This window comes from Melospiza melodia, chromosome 12, assembly GCF_035770615.1.
Source record: "Melospiza melodia melodia isolate bMelMel2 chromosome 12, bMelMel2.pri, whole genome shotgun sequence".
NCBI lineage: Eukaryota > Metazoa > Chordata > Aves > Passeriformes > Passerellidae > Melospiza > Melospiza melodia.
The window spans coordinates 7,792,666-7,814,732 of record NC_086205.1 but is presented as its reverse complement, the minus strand read 5'-3'; the positions used below and the strand labels follow the sequence as shown (position 1 = coordinate 7,814,732).

The 22,067-nt window shown below is 44.4% G+C and overlaps 1 protein-coding gene across 2 annotated transcripts in view; it reads left to right on the top strand.

Moving 5' to 3' along the window:
• The window catches only part of RYK (receptor like tyrosine kinase), a 55,367-nt gene that overhangs the window by 11,598 nt on the left and 21,702 nt on the right, over positions 1-22,067 (top strand). Inside the window, exons 2-9 of one of the 2 annotated variants that reach the window (XM_063166646.1) lie at positions 6,452-6,573; positions 8,250-8,349; positions 8,667-8,801; positions 10,973-11,029; positions 11,849-11,993; positions 15,770-15,870; positions 18,673-18,798; positions 21,197-21,283. In XM_063166646.1, coding sequence (XP_063022716.1) covers positions 6,452-6,573; positions 8,250-8,349; positions 8,667-8,801; positions 10,973-11,029; positions 11,849-11,993; positions 15,770-15,870; positions 18,673-18,798; positions 21,197-21,283 — 873 coding nt within the window. Of the gene's footprint in view, positions 1-6,451; positions 6,574-8,249; positions 8,350-8,666; positions 8,802-10,972; positions 11,030-11,848; positions 11,994-15,769; positions 15,872-18,664; positions 18,799-21,196; positions 21,284-22,067 lie in introns of both variants that reach the window. The other variant, XM_063166645.1, reaches the window with a different exon arrangement.

The window sequence follows — 22,067 nt, the reverse complement described above, 5'->3', positions numbered from 1 at the left end:
GTGGGATGAGCAGGCTTGGGAGGGAGGTGGAATCTTGGGGTTTGTACTCTCTCACATGAGTGTTCATCCTGGCATGGAAACTTCTGCTGTGGCCAGGGGACTGACCCAGAAGAGCAGCTCAGGAGCAGAGGCCTCATTCTCTGGAGTACATAATAGAACAAATAAAATATTTATATAGAGGTCATAACTCACTGAACTGGGTAAATCTTGCCTTTAATTGGTGTCAGTGGCTGTGAGTCAGGATCAGGAGTGGCTCTGCTCTGGGTGGGCTGTGGTGGTTTGATGTCACACTGCAGAGATTTCTCAGCTGCTGGTGAAGAAACTCTTTTAAATTACAGACTAAAACATTAAGAAAACAACCCCCAATTTCAGTCATTTCTCTGCTGAGGAGCCACTGGACAGAAAATTGTCAGCTATTGTTACCAGACTGCTTTTCACTGTTACCAGACAGTGAAATGCTGCTTTTTGCAAAGCAGCAAAAATAATAGGAAACTCTTGCATTGTACACTCAGGAAACTCTTGCATTGCACACTCATTTTGTATCTCCCCATTTAAGACAAATCTGCCAGAATTATTTTGGGGAGATTTCAAGTGATTTAGTAAGAAAGTGCAACCTCAGGTAAGAGATTCCTAAACACTGCTATCATCTTTAAGAACATGTAAGTACTGATGCATATTGCAGGATATATTTTCTTCATGAAAATAAAACCCAATTTTCCCATGATGGCAGAGGCGAGTTTCTTTTGTATATTGTGCTTAAAATGAAAAAAAAAAATAGTTTAAGCTAGACTGCATTTGCACAGGGGCATTTGAAAGGAAGTGTTTTGTTAGGCTGCTAGACTGACATGATTCAATTTTGTCATGAACACAAGGGGTGCCCAGCATCTTTGGCATCTAGGAATGAAAGTTGGCCTCTCCCCTTCCTTTCTGAGCTTCTTCAGATGCTTTGTTATGTTAAACAGTGCAAAGAATGACAGACTTTCTCTGTGCTGCTGCTTAAATTTACCTTTTTGTTTGCCTTCAGTGTTAATTTATTCTTTCGAGTCTGTGCCCAAGGTACAAAGATGGGGAAGTTACTAATGAGATTTAGAGGTTGCCTGGGTGAAAGGTTGGTGGTTTTGCCTCGAAATCCAGCAGAGCATTGCTCTGAACTGATTTCATGTGTGTTGGTGTAGGTTAGTCAAGTCCAAGTAAGGAGAAACCAGATCCTTCTGTGCTGTGCCTTGTCTGCATATGGACTTGTTTAGGGAGCTTTGCCAAAGCAAAGCTGCAGCCCAGCTTTTAAACTGGTCAGAATTGATCACCAATATTCTGCTTAAACCAACAGAAGCTGCTTTTCCTCCTCTGTGCTTTGTGATTTTTCTTTATGTTTTGCCACTTTGCCTAGAAAATTATTGAGGAGCTGCCAGTTTCCTGTAGCTGTTTGTGTTGCATCTGTTTTCCTCCTAGAGCCACCTGTTTGCTCCTTTTATTATTCCATTTAGGACACAAAACATTAAATCCATCTTGGATTTGCCTTACATAGTGTAAGAATTGAGCACCTTCAGAGGAACCCGGCATCTTGCAGAATGACATTTTCTCATTTCTCATTTCCCTCCCCTCACCCATCAGTAAGGAGGGTTAGGTTTAGTAGTTTACTGAGCATTCTTGAAATCTGAAACAACTGAGAAACTAGAATTTGTTTCTCTTTTCCTCTGCAGCCTGCTACCTCAGCTGGTGCACCTTATGCTGCTGCTGAGTTTGGAAGAGATTTGCACTAAAAAACTGAAACATAGAGGTTTCTGTTTGAGGCTGTGTATTGGCAGTGACCTGCTTCATTTGATGCCATTTTTCTAAGTTACCTAAGTCTAAAGTATGCTTTGGAAAAACCTTACAGCATCTGATGAAGTCACAGGACCGTTTCATTGTAAGCTCCATCTAAGTGCTGCTGCAGTCTCACCCTCAGTGTGGGGTGCTCCTGGGTATCCTCACTAATCCAGGGAGTTTTAACTCACTGAGGAGTGTTCCCCCACTTGTTTTCTCTCCCTGCATAGTGTCAGCTTGACTCCTTGCACTTGGCTTGCTGAAGGCTTAAATAAGGAATGTTGCCAGGCTTGTGTAAGTTTGCAAGTCTGAAAGAAAAGGGGGAAATGCAGAATTAAAGCAGTTCTGGGTTCAGCTGTCACAGTGAGTCTCAGATCCCACACCCTATCAGTGAACCAGGGCTCTGGCTCTCACTGATGTTTTGTGCAGTGCCCTGTGTGATTCCTGACCTGGCTGTGCCTTCCCCTGGGGCTGGAATGTGCTGCAGCTCCCAGGATCAGCCCTGGGCTCCCCTGTGCCTGCAGAGCACACTTGCCTGCCTGGCTGCCTGCCTGCAGCACAGGCTGGGGCTTTGTCTCACTGGCAGGTTCAGCTGCAAAGTTCTGTGAGTTTTGCTGGCCTGATTGAGATAAATTATACAGACAGAGTGCTTGGGGAATTCAGGATTGAGGTGGGGAGGTAGTGAGGGGATGAAAAATTAGAAATGGAAGGATGATCTGGAAGCAGATCTGTCCTGATGTGGATTGGAGGTGGGGAGATGGGAGCTTGCTTGTCTGGGGAGGACCCTGGCTCTTAGCTGTGCATGGGAAAAGGAATTTTGTTTGATTTCACTGATGGGAAAAGATGTGCTAGAGGGGAAATGTTTTAATCATTGATAAGCTTAAAAGGGGAAATTACTGTACTGTATTGAAACACTGACATTTCCCAAGGGTGTATCCATCTGTTTCCAGCTTGGAGAAAACATTGACCCAGATTCCTAGGAGAAAAGCTATCTAGTGAGAAGAGATTGGGAGATACTGCCTGTGAGTTTAATCACAGAATCATGGAAAGGTTTGGCTTGGAAGGGACCTTAAAGCCCATCCAGTCCCACCCCCTGCCATGGGCAGAGACACCATTGCACTAACCCAGGGTGCTCCAAGCCTCATCCAGCCGGGCTTTGGACACTTCCAGGGATGGGACAGCCACAGCTTCTCTGGGCACCCTGTGCCAGGGCCTCACCTCCCTCTAAGGGAACCATTCCTTCCCCATATCCCATCTAACCCTGCCCTCTGGCAGTGGGGAGCCATTCCCCCTCATCCTGGCACTCCAGACCCTTCTAAAAGGTCCCTCTCCAGCCTTTTTGAGGAACTTCCTGAAGTTTGTGACCACGAACACTGGAAGCGCAGAGGATCTGCTGGTAAAGTGTCACTGTGTCCTTGGGTTTGAGTCCTTCCCTAGGCTGTTTCTTTAACTCCCTGATGGGAACAGGACTCTGAGCCAGACAATCTTCTGTCTTTTTGTAGAAATCCAGAGCTATAGTACAAAACCTCTGGAAATACTTTTCCATGCCAGTCTTGAAGCATAATATTTTAAATACAACACAGCATTGATGCTCATGAAGCTCTTACATTTTGCTTGTGAAATTCATATAATTATTGTCTCCTGTTAGTGTGGAGCTTTTTCTGACAGTACAGGCACAAAACATTGGTGTCCTATAAAATGAAAATACTCAGTGTTGTACCACTATTAAAGCTTAGAGGTTTAATTTTCTGTAGGGTAAATTGGTTTTGTGTACCTTTGAATGATACTGCACATCAAGATGCTTCTGACAGCCTCAGTTAGGATTGCATTTTATATTACTCTTATGAAGCTGGGCTTTGCAATAGGCAATTTTATTGCTGTGTACCCATTTGATTACAGTGACCCTGACCAGTTTCTCTACAAAGTTTCTATTAAACCAAGAATTATCACCCTGAAATTCTGAAACGTTTCTGTGAACCTCTGGTTGCTGGGACCATTTATCAACAGGAGAAGCTTTTCTTTATTCCAGAGGCAGCTTCCTTGTTCCAACTGCATTGTTTCACATTGTTTCCCTAATTTTAAAAATTATTTGTACTTAATGGCATTCATTTGAATGAAAATTCTACCTTTAAACCTTCCCATCTTGGTTGGATCTAATGCCAAATGTCTGATAGTTGTGAGCTCTTCTCCACACTCCTTCTGTGTTTACTTACTCTGAGTTGGGTTTCATGTGTAAACATGTAGACATGTAAGAATGATCCAGGCAGGGATTTTTGAAGTTTACTGTTGCTTTTATGTGTTACCAAAATTCAGTTTTGTTTCTGGGGCTGTGTGGGCTTCCCCCTCCTCCCTCTTTTGCTGGTGGATACGTTTCTGCATTTCCCATTTATTTTTAAGTGGAAATGTGGACTGTGTGTACAAGAACTGTCTCAGGCTGTTTACATTAAACACTTAGAGCAGCACCTGCATCTTTTTCTGCTCAACATCTCATGTGAGATCATTTCTCCCTGGGATTACTCCATTATCTTGATTCCTTTCTTGCATCCAGTCTTTGGGGTTCTCCCCCTCGCCACCCCCAGTACCTGTGATTAAACTGTGGGGGTTTGGTCAAGTTTTGGGACCCTGATGAGCCAGCAGCTTATCTACACAGTTCAATGATTGGCTTGGATTTATTTTCCCCCAATTTCTTGAAGAAATACCTTTCATGACTCTCTGGATTCTTGAAATGATTTCAAGATGCCTTAAATGCTGTCATCTTGAAGTCACAGCCTCTCCAATATTCTTGACTTTCTAGCCATAAAAATAATAATTAATGGAATCACAAAATGGTTTAGGTTGGAAAAAGCTCATCAGTTCCACCCCCTGCCATGGGTAAGGACACCTTCCACTATCCCAGGGTGCTCCAAGCCCTGTCCAACCTGGCCTGGAACACTTCCAGAGTTAGGACAGCCACAGATTCTCTGGGCACCCTGTGCCAAGGCCTCACCACCCTCACAGGGAAGAATTTCTTCCTAATATCCCTCTAAACCTCTCCTCTCTTAGTTTAAAACCATTCCCTCTTATCCTGTCACTGTCTCACTTTGAAAGTGTCTTTGTGTTTTTTAAAAGCCCCCTTTAGGTGCTGGCAGGCCATGAGGAGGCATCCCAGAATCTGCTATCTCCATCCATCCATCCATCCATCCATCCATCCATCCATCCATCCATCCATCCATCCATCCATCCATCCATCCATCCATCCATCCATCCATCCATCCATCCATCCATCCATCCATCCATCCATCCCTCCATCCATCCCTCCATCCATAATCCATCCCTCCATCCATCCATCCATCCATCCATCCATCCATCCATCCATCCATCCATCCATCCATCCATCCATCCATCCATCCCCATTTGTACTGTGACTGTTTGAGCTCTGTTCTCTCAGTGTGGAATATTCAATGTCTGATTTACCCCATTGTTCTCCTGGCATGTCCAAGAGCCTTGATAGCATTTAACTGGGAGCACTGGAGGATGAGAGAAGGCCAAATGGTGCTGGCTGCAAATCCACTGTGATTTTGTCCTGAGGATATGGAACTGGGATTAATTTTACCCCTGCAGGGAAGCAGTGTTACCCTAGCACTAATTGCTATTGACACCCAGGGCAAGCTGCAGGGTCCTGCCCTGTGTTCAGTGTGACCTTGAGTCGTGTGCCACAAAAAGTAACAGCAGCTGCAGTGTTTGTAATATCACAGGCTGTGTCTTATGGAGGGAAATACACCTTAGTGCCCTGACATGAGTAGTTTGTGGGGCTTTCAGGTCTCTAGGTGAACTAAAATGTTCAGGGAGCAAAGGGTTGGCAGAAAATGTTGGTATTACTGGGTGTACAAATGCCACCTCTCACTCTGTATGAGGAGGACTCACCTTTTACACAAGCAGACAGTGATAGGACAAGGGGGAATAGTTTTAGACTATAAAAGATTTAGATTAGATATTAGGGAGAAAGTGTTCCCTTGTGAGGGTGCTGAGGCCCTGGCACAGGGTGCCCAGAGAAGCTGTGGCTGCCCCTGGATCCCTGGAAGTGCCCAAGGCCAGGTTGGACAGGGTTTGGAGCAGCCTGGGATAGTGGAAGGTGCCCCTGCCCATGGCAGGAGCTTTAAATCCAAACCATTCTGTGATTCTGTGACTTAATCTCCTTGAAGCTAATTCCACACTGCCTAGGTGTTGGGCTCAAGAAATGAGCTATTCCAGAAGGAATTACGTGTGATTAACCAATTGATAATCTGGAGCAGTTTGGTTTGAGTGAGCACAGTTGTAAATAAAACGAGCTGTGATTCCCAGAAGCAGAACAGGGGATGTTCAGGAGAGCCTGTAATGACTCTACTGGATGTTTGTGTGGAAAGTTGAGTTTCCTTCCATTACATTCCAGCTTTTACCTGTTCCTTAGGCTGTGGCACCTCTCTCAAGTGATTGCTCTGTAAGGCTTTGGAGCTCTGTGAGAGCTGCTGGCTGTGAGCCTTGGTCTCCAAACCTGCCTTGGAATTTATGGGCTGGAGAAGTGTTTGCTTAAACATGCAGGTCTAAGTGGAGCTGCTGGTCCTGAAAGTTGCTTGTTCCAATGTGTTTGGTCCTGTTCTTCCCTGTCTTACTCTTCTCCTTCTTCTTACAGGTCTGGATGCAGAGCTGTCTTACGTGAGGAATGATGTGGTTAATCACTATGCCTTGTCCTTCAATCTCCTGATACCCAGTGAGACCAACAATCTCCACTTCACCTGGCACGCCAAATCCAAGGTGAGCAGGCATGACTTCTGCTCTGGGTACTTGAGACATGAGCTGTTCTGCTTGGTGAATACCCACTGCTATCATTTAAGGGCTTTTTTCTCTGCAAAAATTACCATATGCAAGGTGCAAAATACTTATTTATATGACCACGGGCAATAAGTTAAGATGGCATACATCCAAGCTGCTCCTTATTTTAGAAAGTTGAAGCACTCATTTCAAAGTATTTTATACTTCTTGCTCCTAGCAAGGTCCACGATGCAAGTCACTGGCTGTGGAATCTCTTCCCTTGGTGCATTGGACACGCAGAAGGGCAGCCATGAACTGAAGCCTCTGGAAATCATATGTAGAGCAATTGTTGTAGAGATTTCTAGAAACATATGCTTGGAGACAAGGAGAGTCTATAAAAGCAGCATCCAGTGTGTTATTACTGAGGCCTGATTAAATGGAAATGCTTTTTATGTCACTTAATCACTGTGCCTGGAGCATGCAGCAGCAGCTGTCAGAGAGATTGCGTATGCTCTTACATTCTGAAACATTTCCAGTTACTTAACAATTTATTTTCATATATGAAATGATCTGTTTAGTCTCTGCCAGATGTTCATTCTGTTCTTTTAAACTTGACTGATGGTTCTTCTTCTGCCCTGAAGTAGGAAAGGCTGCAGCAGGAGCAGTAGTATTAAACTCCACCAGTGCAGGGCCTGAAGCTTCCTCCTGCCATGGTTCTTCCCTTTGAGGTGTAACTTGTTAAGAGGAGTGACTTTTGGCCTGCAGTGGATTTGGGTTGAGTGCCAACCAGCCCTGATCCCATATTGCACATGCACAGTGACAGTTCAGTCACTTTGTCATTTGAGAGGAGTTCCCTTGTCACAGCTCAGCCCAGGCTGCCTCCATTGCTGTCCCTGCCCTGTGTTTCCTTGGGCCTGGCTGGGAATTCTGAGGAGGAATTTTGGAGCTTCCCATTCCTGGGGTTCCATCCCGCAGCATCTTCCTCTCTAACTTGGTGTAGTGCAACTCAGAGGAGCAACTTGGTTGTGTCTCTTCCCTTGGCATCTTGACTCAAAAATAAATTGATATCAGAAATGAACCATATCATGTTTTAGAAAAGGGGAAGAACTGACTGTTGGCACAAAGTCAAATAATTCAGCTGAGAGTGGAGGGGTAGGATGAATTTCCAAGAGGAGCTTATGACTTAGAGTAGGTCCTGTACTGTTTTTGAATTAATATTTGCAGAATCAGCTTCTTAAATGGAAACAAAATCTTGGCTATAGTTGAATAAACTATTTCTAAGCAATTTTGTTTGTTAAACTGACTGTGGGAGGGGGAATTTTTTGAATTCTAGCAGCTTTCACAAACTGACTTTTGAACAAGTTTAGAAGTATAATCGAGTGAAATTTGTGGGGGAATTTTTTTTTAATACAAGCACTCTGATTTCTGCCCCAGATTTTAAGGAATTATTTCAAGAGTAGCTTCTGTTTTGCCTTTCTTCATTTGAACTGTCACAAAAGTCTTGATACTAAAATGTCACATAAGAAACTTGGAATATGGATGCCTAAAATGACCAACACTCCTTGAAAAAAATGTATGGGTTTTTATTTTCAAGAAGAATTTTGAAAAGGGGTGTTGCATTTCTTTATACTCCAGAACAGATTTCTGATGTGTTTTCTCTCTCCCAACTGTTGTTACAGGTTGAGTATAAACTGGGATTTCAGGTCCATGATCCCATGGCTATGGCTCTGCCCCAGGCCAACATTTCTCTACAAGGAGAAGTTCCTCGCACCCTCTCAGGTAAATTCCCCACCCCCATCCAACTGATGGATGAATCATGGTCATTTAGCCACAAATGCTGTTTTAGTGATCTGTGAGCACTTAATAAAACTGACAAAAATGAATTTAAAATCCATGTCCTTTAATGCTCTAAGAGCTGAAGTGATGAGGCATGAAGACTAAAATAGCATTTCTTAGTATAGAGGTCTTTATAATGTGATAATTTATGATGCTTATAATGTACTTCATAAACATAATCTGAAAAGGCCTTTATTTAAATGTTATTTCAGAGTCTGAGAGTGCCCCACTCCCCTGTAACCCCTGTGTTGTGTTCACAGTGTTCCGTGTTGAACTCTCCTGCACCGGCAGACTCGACTCCGATGTCACAATACTGATGCAGCTCAACTTAACAATAAATTCCTCAAAAAACATCACAGTTTTAAATTTCAAACGAAGGAAAATGTGCTACAAAAGTAAGAGATTAAGTTTCAGATATTTTCAAGTTTTTTTACTGTTTAAGTGTGATAGGAAAAGGGAGTGGAATGGTGTATGATCCAGCACTGGAGTAACACAGTGAATTTTGGGGAGGATTGGAAGAAACCAGGTAAAATCCTGCCTTTCAGAGAGGAATGAGGACTTTTGTTCATTCATCAGCTTCTGCAACTTTCCCCAAGAGTTCCACTGCACTGACTGACCTTTTAATAGATATGTAGCAAAAAACATTTTCTCTCTGTTTGGAAAGAAGAAATCAGTTCCCTCAAAACTGCCACATTCTGAGAATTCAAATTGTCCTAAAAATTACCAAGAAAATCTACTTAGTTTATAAATTGTGATAAAATAGGCTGTTTAGTGAGTGTAGGAGGTGTTAGTCTGTTAGATGTGAAGTACAAAATGATCTTGGGAAATAATCCAGATTTTGGAAATCCTTAGTTGACTCTTCTGTGTTACCACTTGGCAATTTGCAACCATAATTTATTCTTGGATTGTTCCTGTTTACTGTTGCTGCTTCCTAGAATTTTCCTAGGATTTTCTAGTATTTTCATAGACATCAGAAAAAGATTATTTTGGAGAATCCCAGGAGCTGTGCCCTCCTTAAAAATGCCTGTGGTGTTCCACTCCTAGGCAATATTTGGGGATGGCCACCTCTCTCTTTGCATGCTCCTTCTGCCTCTTTCAGCTTACCTGGAGCCTTTGAGGACAGTAGCTGTCTTTCCAAAGAGGGGTTTATTACTTTTCTTGAGTATAAATACCAAAGGATGAGCTTGGGGAAGGTGTGGATGGAAGAGTCAACCATGCCTTGTAGCATATAATGTTGGGGTACTCATTGCATTAGGCTTCAGGAAGAGCATTCTTAATTCAAAGTATGTATCTCCTTCTAGTAAAATGGAGATCTGGCTGATAATGTTGATATTTTTACCTTTTTTTCATGTTTTTTCTGGGTATTTTTTCAAATACTCCCAAGTGGGGGAAGTCAGCCCTGCTGAGGCATTCACAGCTTACTGAGCTGTGGATGTGTGATGGAGCTTTCCAGAAACACCACACTGGGGATGAGGCAGAGCCACTGCCTGAACCATGAGAAGTACTGCTTACAGAGATCTCCTGCAGGTTCATAAAACCAAAAAAAATTGGCTTTGTTTGGTGTGTGTTGATGGGTGTAGAGCATATGGGGTTTCTGAGTGAATTTAATGCATAAGTTAGGAATATGTAGGAACTTGCTAGTGGTTTTGCTCAGGGCATTCCTGATAGCTCCTCCTCAAGTTCAAAAAAGGGATAAAAAAAGAAAAACTCTTTGATTTTGCCCTCCCTTGGATTACTTTTTCCTAAGCTGCACTGGCTTAACAAGGAGTGGGAAGGGGCTGTGCTCTGTTGGACAGAACTGAGAGCAGGAAGGGGGTTGTGCAAGTGGGACTGTGCCTGTGCAGCTGCAGAAATCCATGGGATTCCCTCAGCTGCCTGCAGATCCTGGGGAGGGTTCATCTGGAGGCATCTCCTGCATTCCCCAGCTTTGCACTGCTCCTCTTGGTACCCAGACTCTGAGTAAGCTCCATGAGGATTTACCCACTTTCTAAAGGACTGCTACTCACACCAGATGTGTTGTCCTCCTGCCTTCACTTGCATATTTATGAGTATTTAAATGGACATCACCTCTTCCATCCTTCTGTTTTAACTCTTTGACTCCTGACTGGCATCAGCTGAGAAGGCACAGTGCCTGTGGTTGCATCTCTGACCCTTCCTAGGGTGAGCCACATTAGACTAGAGCCAGGATTTCCTCCATAAGATTCACTGAACATCCCAGCAATGATTTTCTCTCCTGTAGGAACTGATTCTGTGAGGTCTTTGTTTAGTGCCTTAGCAAACACATTCTCTGCACCTCTTCTTTCTTTCTGCTGCTTTGGATCTTGGACGAGCTGCAGGGTTTTACAAGGATTCAGTGGGTCCAAGCTTTGCCTCCCTGAACATGTGTTTCAGTGTGATTTTATTCCTACCTGGTTAGGTATTTAAATGGACATGTAGGGATTGGTGTAGTCCTTGAATCAGCTCTTCCCTTGGAAAGAGCAAATCTGTTTTTTCATACATGAGACAATGTGAAGGGCTGCAATAATAAATGTACTCCAAACTTAATGGTTTTCTCTCATCTCTTTAGAGCTTGAGCCAGAAGTCAAATCTCCAACAGCTGATAAAAACAGCAGCAAGGCTATCTGTAAGTAATCCGGAATGTACAACTTGAGGTTTAAAAAATGAAAAACTTTTTATGTGCTTTGCTTCCACTGCTTCCCCTATGAAAACAATCCCCAGGTAGTCTGAACTATACCCAGTATTGCAGTGGGGTTTTGGTAATTAATTGTTTTAACTGGTGAAGAGGAAAAAACCCTATTCCAAGTCTTGTAATAACTTTTGTATCACATCTTAGGGGCTCTGGTTTCTGTACATGGCTCTGATCTACTTTCTTGACCTTGGGACCTGTCTGGTTTGCTGTTTCAATTTATCTATTGAAGGGATAGAGTGAGGTAGTTTCCTCCTTTTCTAGCTGGAAATATCATTGCCTGACTGTGGCTCCATAATACCCAAAATGAGAGTCTTTTTGCCAAAATGCTGTTGGAAAGCAGTGGGAAAGAGTGCTCAGTGCTCTCTTTACCTCCCACTGTCTCTTCCAGGGTAGTTGTTCACCAGATACCTTATAGAACATTTGGGATGGCTGAGGCTGCTCCCTTCTCTGCCTCCAGCCCCTCTGCTTGTGTGACCATAACAGACTAACAAATGTTGTTTCTTTGAGGTTTTTTTTGTTGGTTTTTCTCCTTTTTGAGAAGGGCTCAGTGCTCTCTTTACCTCCCACTGTCTCCTCCAAGGTAGTTGTTCTCCAGGATACCTGATAGGACATTTGGAATGGCTGAGGCTGCTGCCTCTCCCTGCCCCCAGCCTCTCTGCTTGTGTTGCCATAACAAACTAACAAATGTTGGGTTTTTTGTTGGTTTTTCTCCTTTTTTGAGAGGGGTTCAGTAACTCTCCACATCTGTTGCAGTTGATCCTGTAAATGCAGCTCCCACCACTTCGACCCGGGTGTTCTATATCAGCGTGGGTGTGTGCTGTGCTGTGATATTCCTGGTGGCAATCATCCTGGCTGTCTTGCACCTCCACAGCATGAAAAGGATAGAGTTGGATGACAGGTATGTGTTCAAGCTCTCCCAGTGTGGTTTTGGGACATATTTACTCAGATGAGTGGGAGTTCAGTCTCCAAATGAGCACTCTGTGGTGGTTTGCAATTTGTGCTGTCAGGGCTGTGCTGCAGAAAGGCAGCAGTTGCAGGTGCTCTGCTGTATATGAGGAGGAAGGGTTGTTCAGGTTTTGCCAGAATATTTGTGTGGAGTGGGAAGATTCAGACAGAATTAGATCTGCAGGGATTGTCAGGGTTGAAGGAAAAATTGATTTGGGCTCACTGGAGGTAGGCTGAGGGTGTTGATACTGAAGAAGATTCCAGGGAGACCTTAGAGCCCCTTTCAGTGCCTAAAGGGGCTCCTGAATCAGGGCCTGGAATGCTAGGACAAGGGGAAATGGCTTTCCACTGCCAGAGAGTTTTTACCTTTATTTTACCTTAGGTAAAATAGAGATATTAGGAAGAAATAGGGGAAAATCCTAATATTGGGGATATTAGGGAATATCCCAATATTAGGGATATTGGGAAGAAATTCTTCCCTGTGAGGGTGGTGAGGCCCTGGCACAGGGTGCCCAGAGCAGCTGTGGCTGCCCCTGGATCCCTGGAAGTGTCCCAGGCTGGGTTGGACAGGGCTTGGAGCAATCTGGGATAGTGGAAAGTGTCCTTACCCATGGCAGGGGTGGAACTGGATGGGTTTTATGGTCCCTTCCCACTCAAACCATTCCACGCTTTTACAGGATTGGATGAAAACATTTGGGTTTTTCTGCCACCTGCAGGAGGCTGAATTTCAGTTTTCTCTACTTTGATTGATTTTCCAGTGTTCAGCTTAGCCTTAGGGTACAGTCTGAGCTTTACAACTGCTTGGTTATAAAACTGGCAGTGCTGGGCTCTCTCAAATATATTTCCAGTCAGGAAAAAACGTAGCACATGCATGGAAAATGGAGTTGTAACATGAGTCCAAGGGCACTGGAGTGGGGATTAAGCACTGAGGAGAAGGGAGGCTGGAAAAGCAGGTGGGCTGAGGCTGTGTGAACAGCCTGCATCAGATGCAACTGTTCAGGAGCAGGCAGTGTGAAACTGGATCCTTTGGAAAACAGCCTGTGGGTGGTCACCCCTGTGAAAGGATATCTTGAACTAAAGGATGTCTTGAGCTGCTTCTGTGCTGCCTGCAGCCTCATGGAGTTGCTTTATCTTTTCATCCTCCTCCTTATCCATTCATCTGTTACTTTCTGTTTTCTCCCTGCCCTGGCGTCCCCAGCCCTTGTGACTTTGACAGTGCCACTCCATTGAGCAGTTGTGGTTTCTGGATTGTAACCAAATGAACTTGTCAGCTTTCCTCAATTCCTTTGTGCCTGCTTGTCTGGTGGAGGGATTTTAATCAGATGAAGGTGTTAAAGGATGGGCAGCTTGCTTTAATTCAGAAAGGAAGAACATTCCATTTATAGTGTGGGGTAGTGAGGTGTTGAGGTGTCCAGCCCAGCAGTGTGATCAGATGTCCTCCCCTCTACTCCATTGCACTGGATTTCTGTGGAGATACAAGGTCAAAATCCTAAAAAACCAACTGACTTTCTGTGGAGATAAAGCTAAAAATCCATCTGATGTTAGTCCTTTGTGGTTTGCAGGTGTTAATGATTTGCTCTGAATCACTGGATAAATTCTGGTAAATTCAGGGCACTTTCCCTGTCTGTGGAAAGAGTTCGGAATGAGATGATCTCTGAGGTCTCTTCCAACCCAGACCATTGTGTGATTTTATGAAGTTTGTGCAACTCCTGGGGTTTAGCTCTTGAAGCACCATGTGATGACTTATTTTTTGAGCCTGGAGATGCCTGGCCTGGATGTGCTACTCTGTTAAAGCTGTTGCTCAGGCAGTGCCAGAGCAGAGGTGTAACAGAAGCAAAACGTGCCTGAAAATCAGGAGGTGTGGGGCTTGTTTTGAAGCAAGAATTTCTGACTTGATTGTGGATAATAATCTCAAACTGTTTCTGTGAAAGGTTCCTGAATGGAATATGACAATGTCATTAGGGTTAATGACCTCCCAGGAGCAACAGAGGCTGGAAAAACCCACTGGTGCTCTTAATTTCAACCCCCAGAACTAAATAAAACCGAGCAGGGTTGTTAACTGGAAGCTCAAGCTGAGTTTACAGGCTGCACATGGATTATTTAGGGACATTGTAGTGCAAGTCCACAGCAAATCTGCAAACCTCACAGCAAAGGCACTGAAAAAGTGCCAAGGAAAGCTGGCATGGCTTAACAGCAGGATAATGGGAGTCATTAAAGCAAGAAGGCATCGTTCAAATAGCTGACAGAATATGCAAGTGAGGAAGCTCAGGAAGTGAGTTAAACCAGAATGAAGCCAACCCAAAAGGCAGTTTTTCAGTCTTGCAACAGGCATTAAAAGAATAATTCCTTCCTAACACTTGCCTCCAGCCAAAGGAATTCGCAGGGCTAGTGGGTGATCAGGTTACAAAAGGAGTTTCCAGCCAGAGCAAGAAGAGGAAATGCAAGTTGTGCCTTGGTGTTTGATGTGGTGGCCATGCCAAGACTCTCCTTCCTGCAGAGTGGATCATACTGAGGCAGCTCATGGATGCAATAGTGGGAACAGTTCAAATAAGCAGTAATAAGCTGCCAGCACCGAAGAATATTCATTCAAAAACTCTGCAGGAAGTTAAAGGGGAGGAGCTAGACCAGCATCTGTGGTTTTTAGGCTCGTGCTACATGCTGTGCTGGAATCCTGCACCTGGAAGTGGGAATAACTGTAAAAAAAATGGTTCTAGAGGGAGATTGAGGCCAGCTATAAATGAGTAAGTTTGTATTGTGAGATTCAGTAGATTCTGTTCCAAACTAAAAATTCAGCGGTTTCATCTATGGTTGGGCTATAATGGGGAAGAGTGGACTTGGATTTCTGGTTTTTAAAGGAAGTCTGGCTTCAAAGGTAGCAGTGGGCCTGGAGGGCATCACCAGCCATGTCTGACAGTCCTACAGGGGTGGCTGGCCCTGCTTGGCCAGTGCTCAGCAGCAGTCCAAGAAACCTTAAGCGTTGATTATTTGGCAAAGCAGAGGTTGTATCCCAAACCAGTTTCCTCTTTGTCCTCCCAATACAGTCAGCAGTAGAAAACCCACTTGAAGTTGGATCAAAGAGGGGGACATTTGTGTGTGTTTGGAGGGGGAGGACATCAAAGAAGCTTCTGGCCCTGCTATCTGACCTGCTAACAGGGTTTTGGTCCATAAAAAAAATAAGACAGAAGTGAGCCTGCTGTGATTTAGACTATGGTTTACCTGTTTCATGGATACTCTGTGGGCTCTTGAGTCCTTCTGCCCAAAGAAAGCATCTCAAAAAGCACATTTTAGGTGGTGCTGGAAGGGGCAACAGGTACCCTTAGGGAGGGCAGTGACAAAGTAGGGTAGGCTGTGAAATAGAGCCCTTGTCGGAGTGGGACACCAGTGCCATGGGAGAAATGTGTGCAAATCTTTCCTGGGATGTAATAGTTGTTCTTGGTATGACAAGGTGGTTCTAGCAAGGAATGTTATGTCACTTTGATTATTCCAAAGTGGGGAGAAGTACCAGAAGATAGAGCAAGTTCTGGAAAGCAAATAGGAGGAAGCTGTTCATGCTTAATGCCAAGATTTTTGAGTCACCTGAAGTACATTCTCATGTGGGAGCAACTTTAAAAGAGCAGAGTTTTTCAAGTCTTGCCTGGAAACTCTCCTGTTTTTGACCTGGACAGGTTAATTTGGGATGTGTTGGAGTGGCAGGCAGTGATGTTGATGTGCATTTTTGTTTCCCCACAGCATCAGTGACAGCAGCAGCTCGCAGGGGCTGTCGCAGCCCTCCACGCAGACCACGCAGTACCTGCGGGCTGACACGCCCAACAACGCCACCCCAGTAACCAGTAAGTGTTAATCTAAGCACAGAGCCTCCTGCCACGCTGCTTTGGTGGCAAATGCAAGAGAAGAATATGAATAATTCTCTGGTTCTGTCGCTTTGCTTCTTGAATTCACACAGAGTGTGTTTTACCCAGCCACGCCATAGTCAGGAGTGAGTTTGTGGGGATGTGAGTGGTTGTACGAGCATGAGGCTGTGTTTGTGCCTTGGCTTGTTCTCCCTGCACCCAGAGCAGTCAGCCAGACTTCACCAGTAGCTGTGAAGTATCTGTTTTAACACCGGGAAGAGCCTGCCTCATGCAGTCCAAGCAGAGAAGAGAGCAGGATGTGTCCCCCCAGCCCTGGGATCAGTTCCTAAAGCAGGTGATGCCATGATGGTTGTTGTTCCTGTTATCTCCTGTTGCTTACAGCTTTGCTTGAAATGGTATAAAATAGCTGAAGAGAGCAGTGAGAGGAAAGGAAGGGTGGCAGCAGTTTGGATACTGAGCTGGTAACTGATACCACAGAATCACTGAATATCCCAGCTGGAAGGGACCCACAGGGATCATCCAGTCCAACCCCTGGCCCTGCACAGACACCCCAACAATCCCATCCTGTGCATCCATGGGAGTGTTTTCCCAGTGCTCCTGGAGCTCTGGCAGCCTTGGGGCAGTGCCCAGCACCCTCTGGGGAAAAAACCTTTCCCTGATCTCCAACCTAAACCTTCCCTGACACAGCTCCAGCTGATCCCTGGGGTCCTCCTGTCCCTGGTCACAGAGAGAAGAGCTCAGAGCTGTCCCTTGGGAGGAGCTGCAGACTGGGACCAGCTCTTTCAGTCTCCTCCATGTTGAACAGACCAAGTGCTCTCAGCTGTGTCTGAGTTAATTCTGTTGTTAATGAACATATTTGTTACCTGTGGAATTTTTACTCCTCAAGTTATTGTCTGGTTATCCCATTCAGCCCTGCTCCAGGGAAGGGACTGTTCCAGCTGGAGGGAAGGTGGCCAGCGTAGGACACACATGTTTTTTTTAAAACCAACTAATAAGACCCCAAGGTCTCTCCCATTGTCCTCTGATGGCACCTGGTGATAGTGACTGTCCCATCATGAGAAAGCACAGCAATAAAGTCATCTCAGCTCTCCTGTGCTCTCCTTTTTTCCTCCTCATGTGTAGAAGCAGGTTTTTACCTGAGGTAGAACTGCACCTCTAGAAGAGATTTGGCTCACTTCTAAGTTGTACTGTATCTCCCTAAAACAAAAAAACCAAACTTATTTGTGATCTGAGATCATCTTTTCCTTGCAAAGAGTTGCCTTTAAAATGTATTTGGTATAAACATTAATAAAGAACAGGCTTGTAAGAATTTAATATATGAAATGTTAAAAAAATTCCTTCTCACAGAGTTTGGAAGAGGCATTACCCTGCAAATTATTCTAGAGCTGGTTTCCCTCTTGTCACCCGAGTCTCTCCCCAGCCCTTTTATTTTCTGTCTCTTAGAATCACAGAATCATTTAGGTTGGAAAAGCCCTCCCAGATCACCAAGTTCAGTTGTTCCCCCAGCATTGCCAAGGCCACCCATGTCCCCAGGTGCCACACAGCTTTTAACTCCCTCCAGGGGTGGGGTCTCCACCTCTGGGCAGCTGTGCCAGGGCTGGACAATGCTTTGGGCAGTGGAAGTTCCTTCATGCCCACTCTGAACCTCTTCTGGTGCAGGTTAAGGCCGTTTCCTCTCCTCCTGTCCCTGTTCCCTGGGAGCAGAGCCCGACCACCCCCAGCTGTCCCCTCTTGTCAGGAGTTGTGCAGAGCCACAAGGTCCCCCCTGAGCCTCCTTTGCTCCAGGCTGAGCCCCTTCCCAGCTCCCTCAGCCTCTCCTGGTGCTCCATTCCCTTCCCCAGCTCTGTTCCCTTCCCTGGACACGCCTCCAGCCCCTCCATGTCTCATCCCAGCTCAGGCTGAGCTGCTGATGTCCTGTCAACCTCAGGTTTTTTGTTTGACTTTCCAAGTGACTCAGGTTAATGTGGCTGAATTCCAGTTGCTGGAATTTGGTCCCCAGAATCCTCTGGCCATGGGCAGGTGATCAAGCCCAGGGTGATGGCTCAACCCTTCTCACCCTGCCCAGTGTGGTGGCCCCTGTGCCCAAGTGGCACCTGTCTGCTGGGGGCTGCCCAGTGTCTCTTACCTGCTTTGGGGCACCCCAGTAGCACTGGAAATAGTGAAAATTAGGAGAAGAGAAAAGGTAGGATGTGTGAAAAAAGCATTCCACAGTTGCATCATTTTGCTTTCATTAACATTTAAATTTCTGAAAAACTATTACCAGAGTAATTCTCAAAATTTCTCTAATAATTCATACACATGTACAAAAATATTCCGGGTTTTCTGACTCTACTGGAGTATCCAAATGTCTGGAAGTGCCAGAAGAGGGCACTGGTAGTTTGTTAATGTCCTGCTGGGGTAAGGAATCTTCCCAGCTCTGAGTTTTCCAGCAATCTGTTTCCTCCTCCTGAGGGCAGTGCAGTGTTGATCACCTTCACTAAAGGAGTTTCCTTCACCCAGAGTTAATAATCAAAGTTGTTTGCATGACACTACAGAGAATTCCTGTGTAATTTCTTTCCCTGCAGATGATTAGTTTTGTGTTTTTTGTTGCTAAATACTTAATTATTTTAAAATTTATATATAATATCTTTAAGATGGTGCTGATCCCTGGTGTGTGGAGGTCAGAGGTGGAGCCCTATGCCTGTTCTCATTCCAAGGGTATTTATGCTGGATTGTTTGGCTCTGCCTGTTGTCATTCCAAGGGTATTTATGTTGGATTGTTTGGCTCTGCTGGCTCCTCAGGTTATCCCACATTAAGGATAGAGAAGAATGATCTGAAAAGTGTCACTCTCATGGAGGCCAAAGCTAAAGTGAAGGACATAGCCATCTCCAGGGAGAGGATCACCCTCAAAGATGTGCTCCAAGAAGGTATTTACAGCTCTCAGACACTTCATTCCTACCACATGATGTCGATACATAAATACAAAGATATGGATATTTATTTACAGAAATCATTCATGGATGATGTTTCTGATCTTTGTTGCTTTGGTGGATGGGAGGAATGATGAGTTATGTTTGCATTTGGGGTGTGGGGATGGGGAAAGCAGCTTCCAGAGTTAATTAGGCTGGGGGAGTGACGAGGTGTGCTCAGTAAGTCATTGAGCTTGTCTGGCTTAATAACCTGCTTCCTGAAATGATGGGTGGCTGGGGTGAAAGGGAGTCACTCAGGGCTCAAGGTAACTCACTTTTGGGAATTCCTACAGGAGAGTTACTCTTAACAACATGAAAGTCAAAGCAAAGCCAGCCCAAAGCCCAGAAGAACTTCAGTTGTCCAAATTTGGTGTCTCAGTTTGATAACTTTGCTTTGGAAATCTAATTGGCAGATGCAACATTTAAAAGCCTGAAATAAAAGATTCACAGACTACATGATTGTTTTCATGGAATATCCTGAGTTGGAAGGATCCACAAGGATCATCCAGCTCCTGAATTGTTCACTCTTTGTTTACTGTGCACTTTGAAAGTCTTCATGCACAACATGAATTGACTCTTGTTGATACTGAATTTGAAAAATAGGCTTAAATATTTCATTTTCTTTGTCATTCACCTTTACTGCTGCAGTTTCAAGTCTCTGTTCCCTGAGAAATCAAACTTCTCAAAGCTGGAGATTGGAGATAATCATCCTTTGGAGGCAGAATGCTTTGTGTTAGTCTGAGCAGCAGTGGAGGACGCTCCCATTCTTGTTCAGTGTGTGCCTCTGAACCTCTGGGGTGGCAGCTCTGTGCTCACTCCCAGTGTGGGCTCTGCAAAAACCTTCCTTGGCATGTGGGATGTGCTTTGTGTTGCTCTGGGCTGCCTGGAGCTGGGATGTTGGGAGTCACCCATGACTAGAAGTGACTCAGTGCCCCTGCAGTTGTTTGGTGGCAGAGCTGCCCTGCTCTGCCAGATGAGGCATAAGGAGCTGTGGAATGCAGTTTGGACCCAGTTAATCCTGGGATCTCGTTTCTTAGCCTCCAGCTGTTACTTTGAGTCAGAGCCTTCACAAGTTAATCACAGAGTCATTGAGGTTAGAAAAGCCCTCTGAGGTCATCGAGTCCAAGCACTCCCCCAGAAATGCCGATTTCACCCCTGTCCCCAAGTGCCACATCCACATATCAGAGAAGACCTGACCAATTTTAGTTCAGGATCATAGGGTAATGAGTCTCTGCCATTGAAGAACAAAAGAGCTTCAGAGGGGAAGAAGGGGATAAAGAAAATGCCTGCAAAGAACTTCTCTACAGATCTTGGCCACAGATTCATTATAAATTTCACATAGCTTCTGTAGCTTCACCTGCTTTTACATTTTGGAAATATACATTTAGGCACTTTCTCAAAGTCTTCAAGAACCAAGACAGGTGGAATTTAGTTGCTGTTAGGTAATTAATGTGTTGTGGTTGCCTGAGAGTCTCTGCTGCTGCTTAGTGAGATTGTAGTTTGAAAACCCCTGTCATGCAGGGTTTCCTTGCCAGCCTCGGAGTAGGTGACAGAAATGTTGCACTGCCCCAATTTAAGTTATTTAAAAACAAATAAGACCTGTATTTCATACTGTCAAAGATCTTTCAGCCTAGTCAGGAAGGAGGAATCCTTGGGAAAGGGCTGTTATGCTGGAATACACTCTGTGGAGATGATGCACACCTTGGTGCAGGAAAGTGTTGCCAAGCTGAGTAGTAAAAGCCAGTTAAATTCTCTCTGTGTTACCAGCTGTTCTCAGCCCAGCTCCTCTTCCTGCAGTAGCATCAGTAACATCTTGTAAATGGAAAAATGCTGGAGAGTCTGAATGACCCCCAAACAACCCCAGCACCTTCCAGCTGAGGTGAAACTTGTGAATAATGTGATGCTGGCTGCTTCAAAGTGTTCCATGTGTGCTGGCTGGCCAGAATTGCTGTTTTCTTGTGAATGTTTCCCAAAAAACCTGGTCCTTGTGAGAAATGCCTTGGCTTAGAATTCTAGGCTGGATAGGTGAGAAACAGGAGCTGGAGTTCTTAGTACAGGGAGTTGACTAAGTGCCACAAATAAACCATCATCATATTAATATTAAATTTCTCTGAGTGCTATCACTAGTTCACTCTCATGCTTTTCCCCTTATTTATGTAAAACTTCAGCATTTGCTGCCTGTAGTTTTGAATCCCCCTTGTGCTGGTGTTGAGTTCTCTCTTGGTGACTATAGATTTTGTAGACACTTTAACTGCAGCCATTTCTCACTTTCTGCTGTGAAAGGTACTGTTTGCTTAAGATACTCCTAATGTTATCAGTGTTTCTTTACTTTACTGATTGGATGTTCTGTTCCCAGGCACGTTTGGGCGCATTTTCCATGGAATTCTAATAGAAGAAAAAGACCCCAGTAAAGAGAAACAAGTTTTTGTCAAAACTGTTAAAGGTATGTTTGCATGAAGGTGTGGGTTTGTGTGCAGGTGTTTGAATTGTGCTGCAGGCTGAGGGTGCCAAACCTGGCTTTACAATAATCCCCAGAATATGCAAATGATGAAAAGCAAAAGCAGTTTGGATGCTTCCGTCAGCCACAGAGAACAGCAATCTTATATGGAAGAAAAATGCATGTGTTGTCCACCAGTGCCTTCAGTCATCACCCTCGAATACTTTTGTTTATTAATCTAAGTAAAAAATTATATTGTTTTTTTTTTTTCCTCAGTGTGTCATTGTCTTCCCAGTCACAGCCTTGTCCCCTGCAAATTGCTGAAAAACACCTGAAATGTATCTTAAAAATCTTTTACAAATGCATGGCTGTACAAAAGACTGGGCATAGTTTCTGCTTTGCTTTGCAACTCAAGTGTGAGAATTGGCATTTAGAACTGAATTTATCAAATACAGCACCTGTGTTCAGGAAATACCTTGAAATGGGGATAGGTAGACTTAGAGAACAAGGTGGGTATAGATGAAAGTATTGCAAATGTCCACATGTCTGTCACATGTATCCCATGTTTATCTTACAAGTATCCTGCATGTATCCCTGTGTTACATGTATCCTACATCTGTCCCTTCCTCTGCAATCATCATTTTTGCCAAATTCCCAGTACAGTGGTTGCTTTACCACTTATTTTTGTCATTTCAGTTGGGTGTCTTATTGCCTTTATTTTTTGGTTTTGTTTTTTTGACAATTTCTATAATTCTTCCTTGCAAAAAAAACGCCTCTATAAGAATTTCAA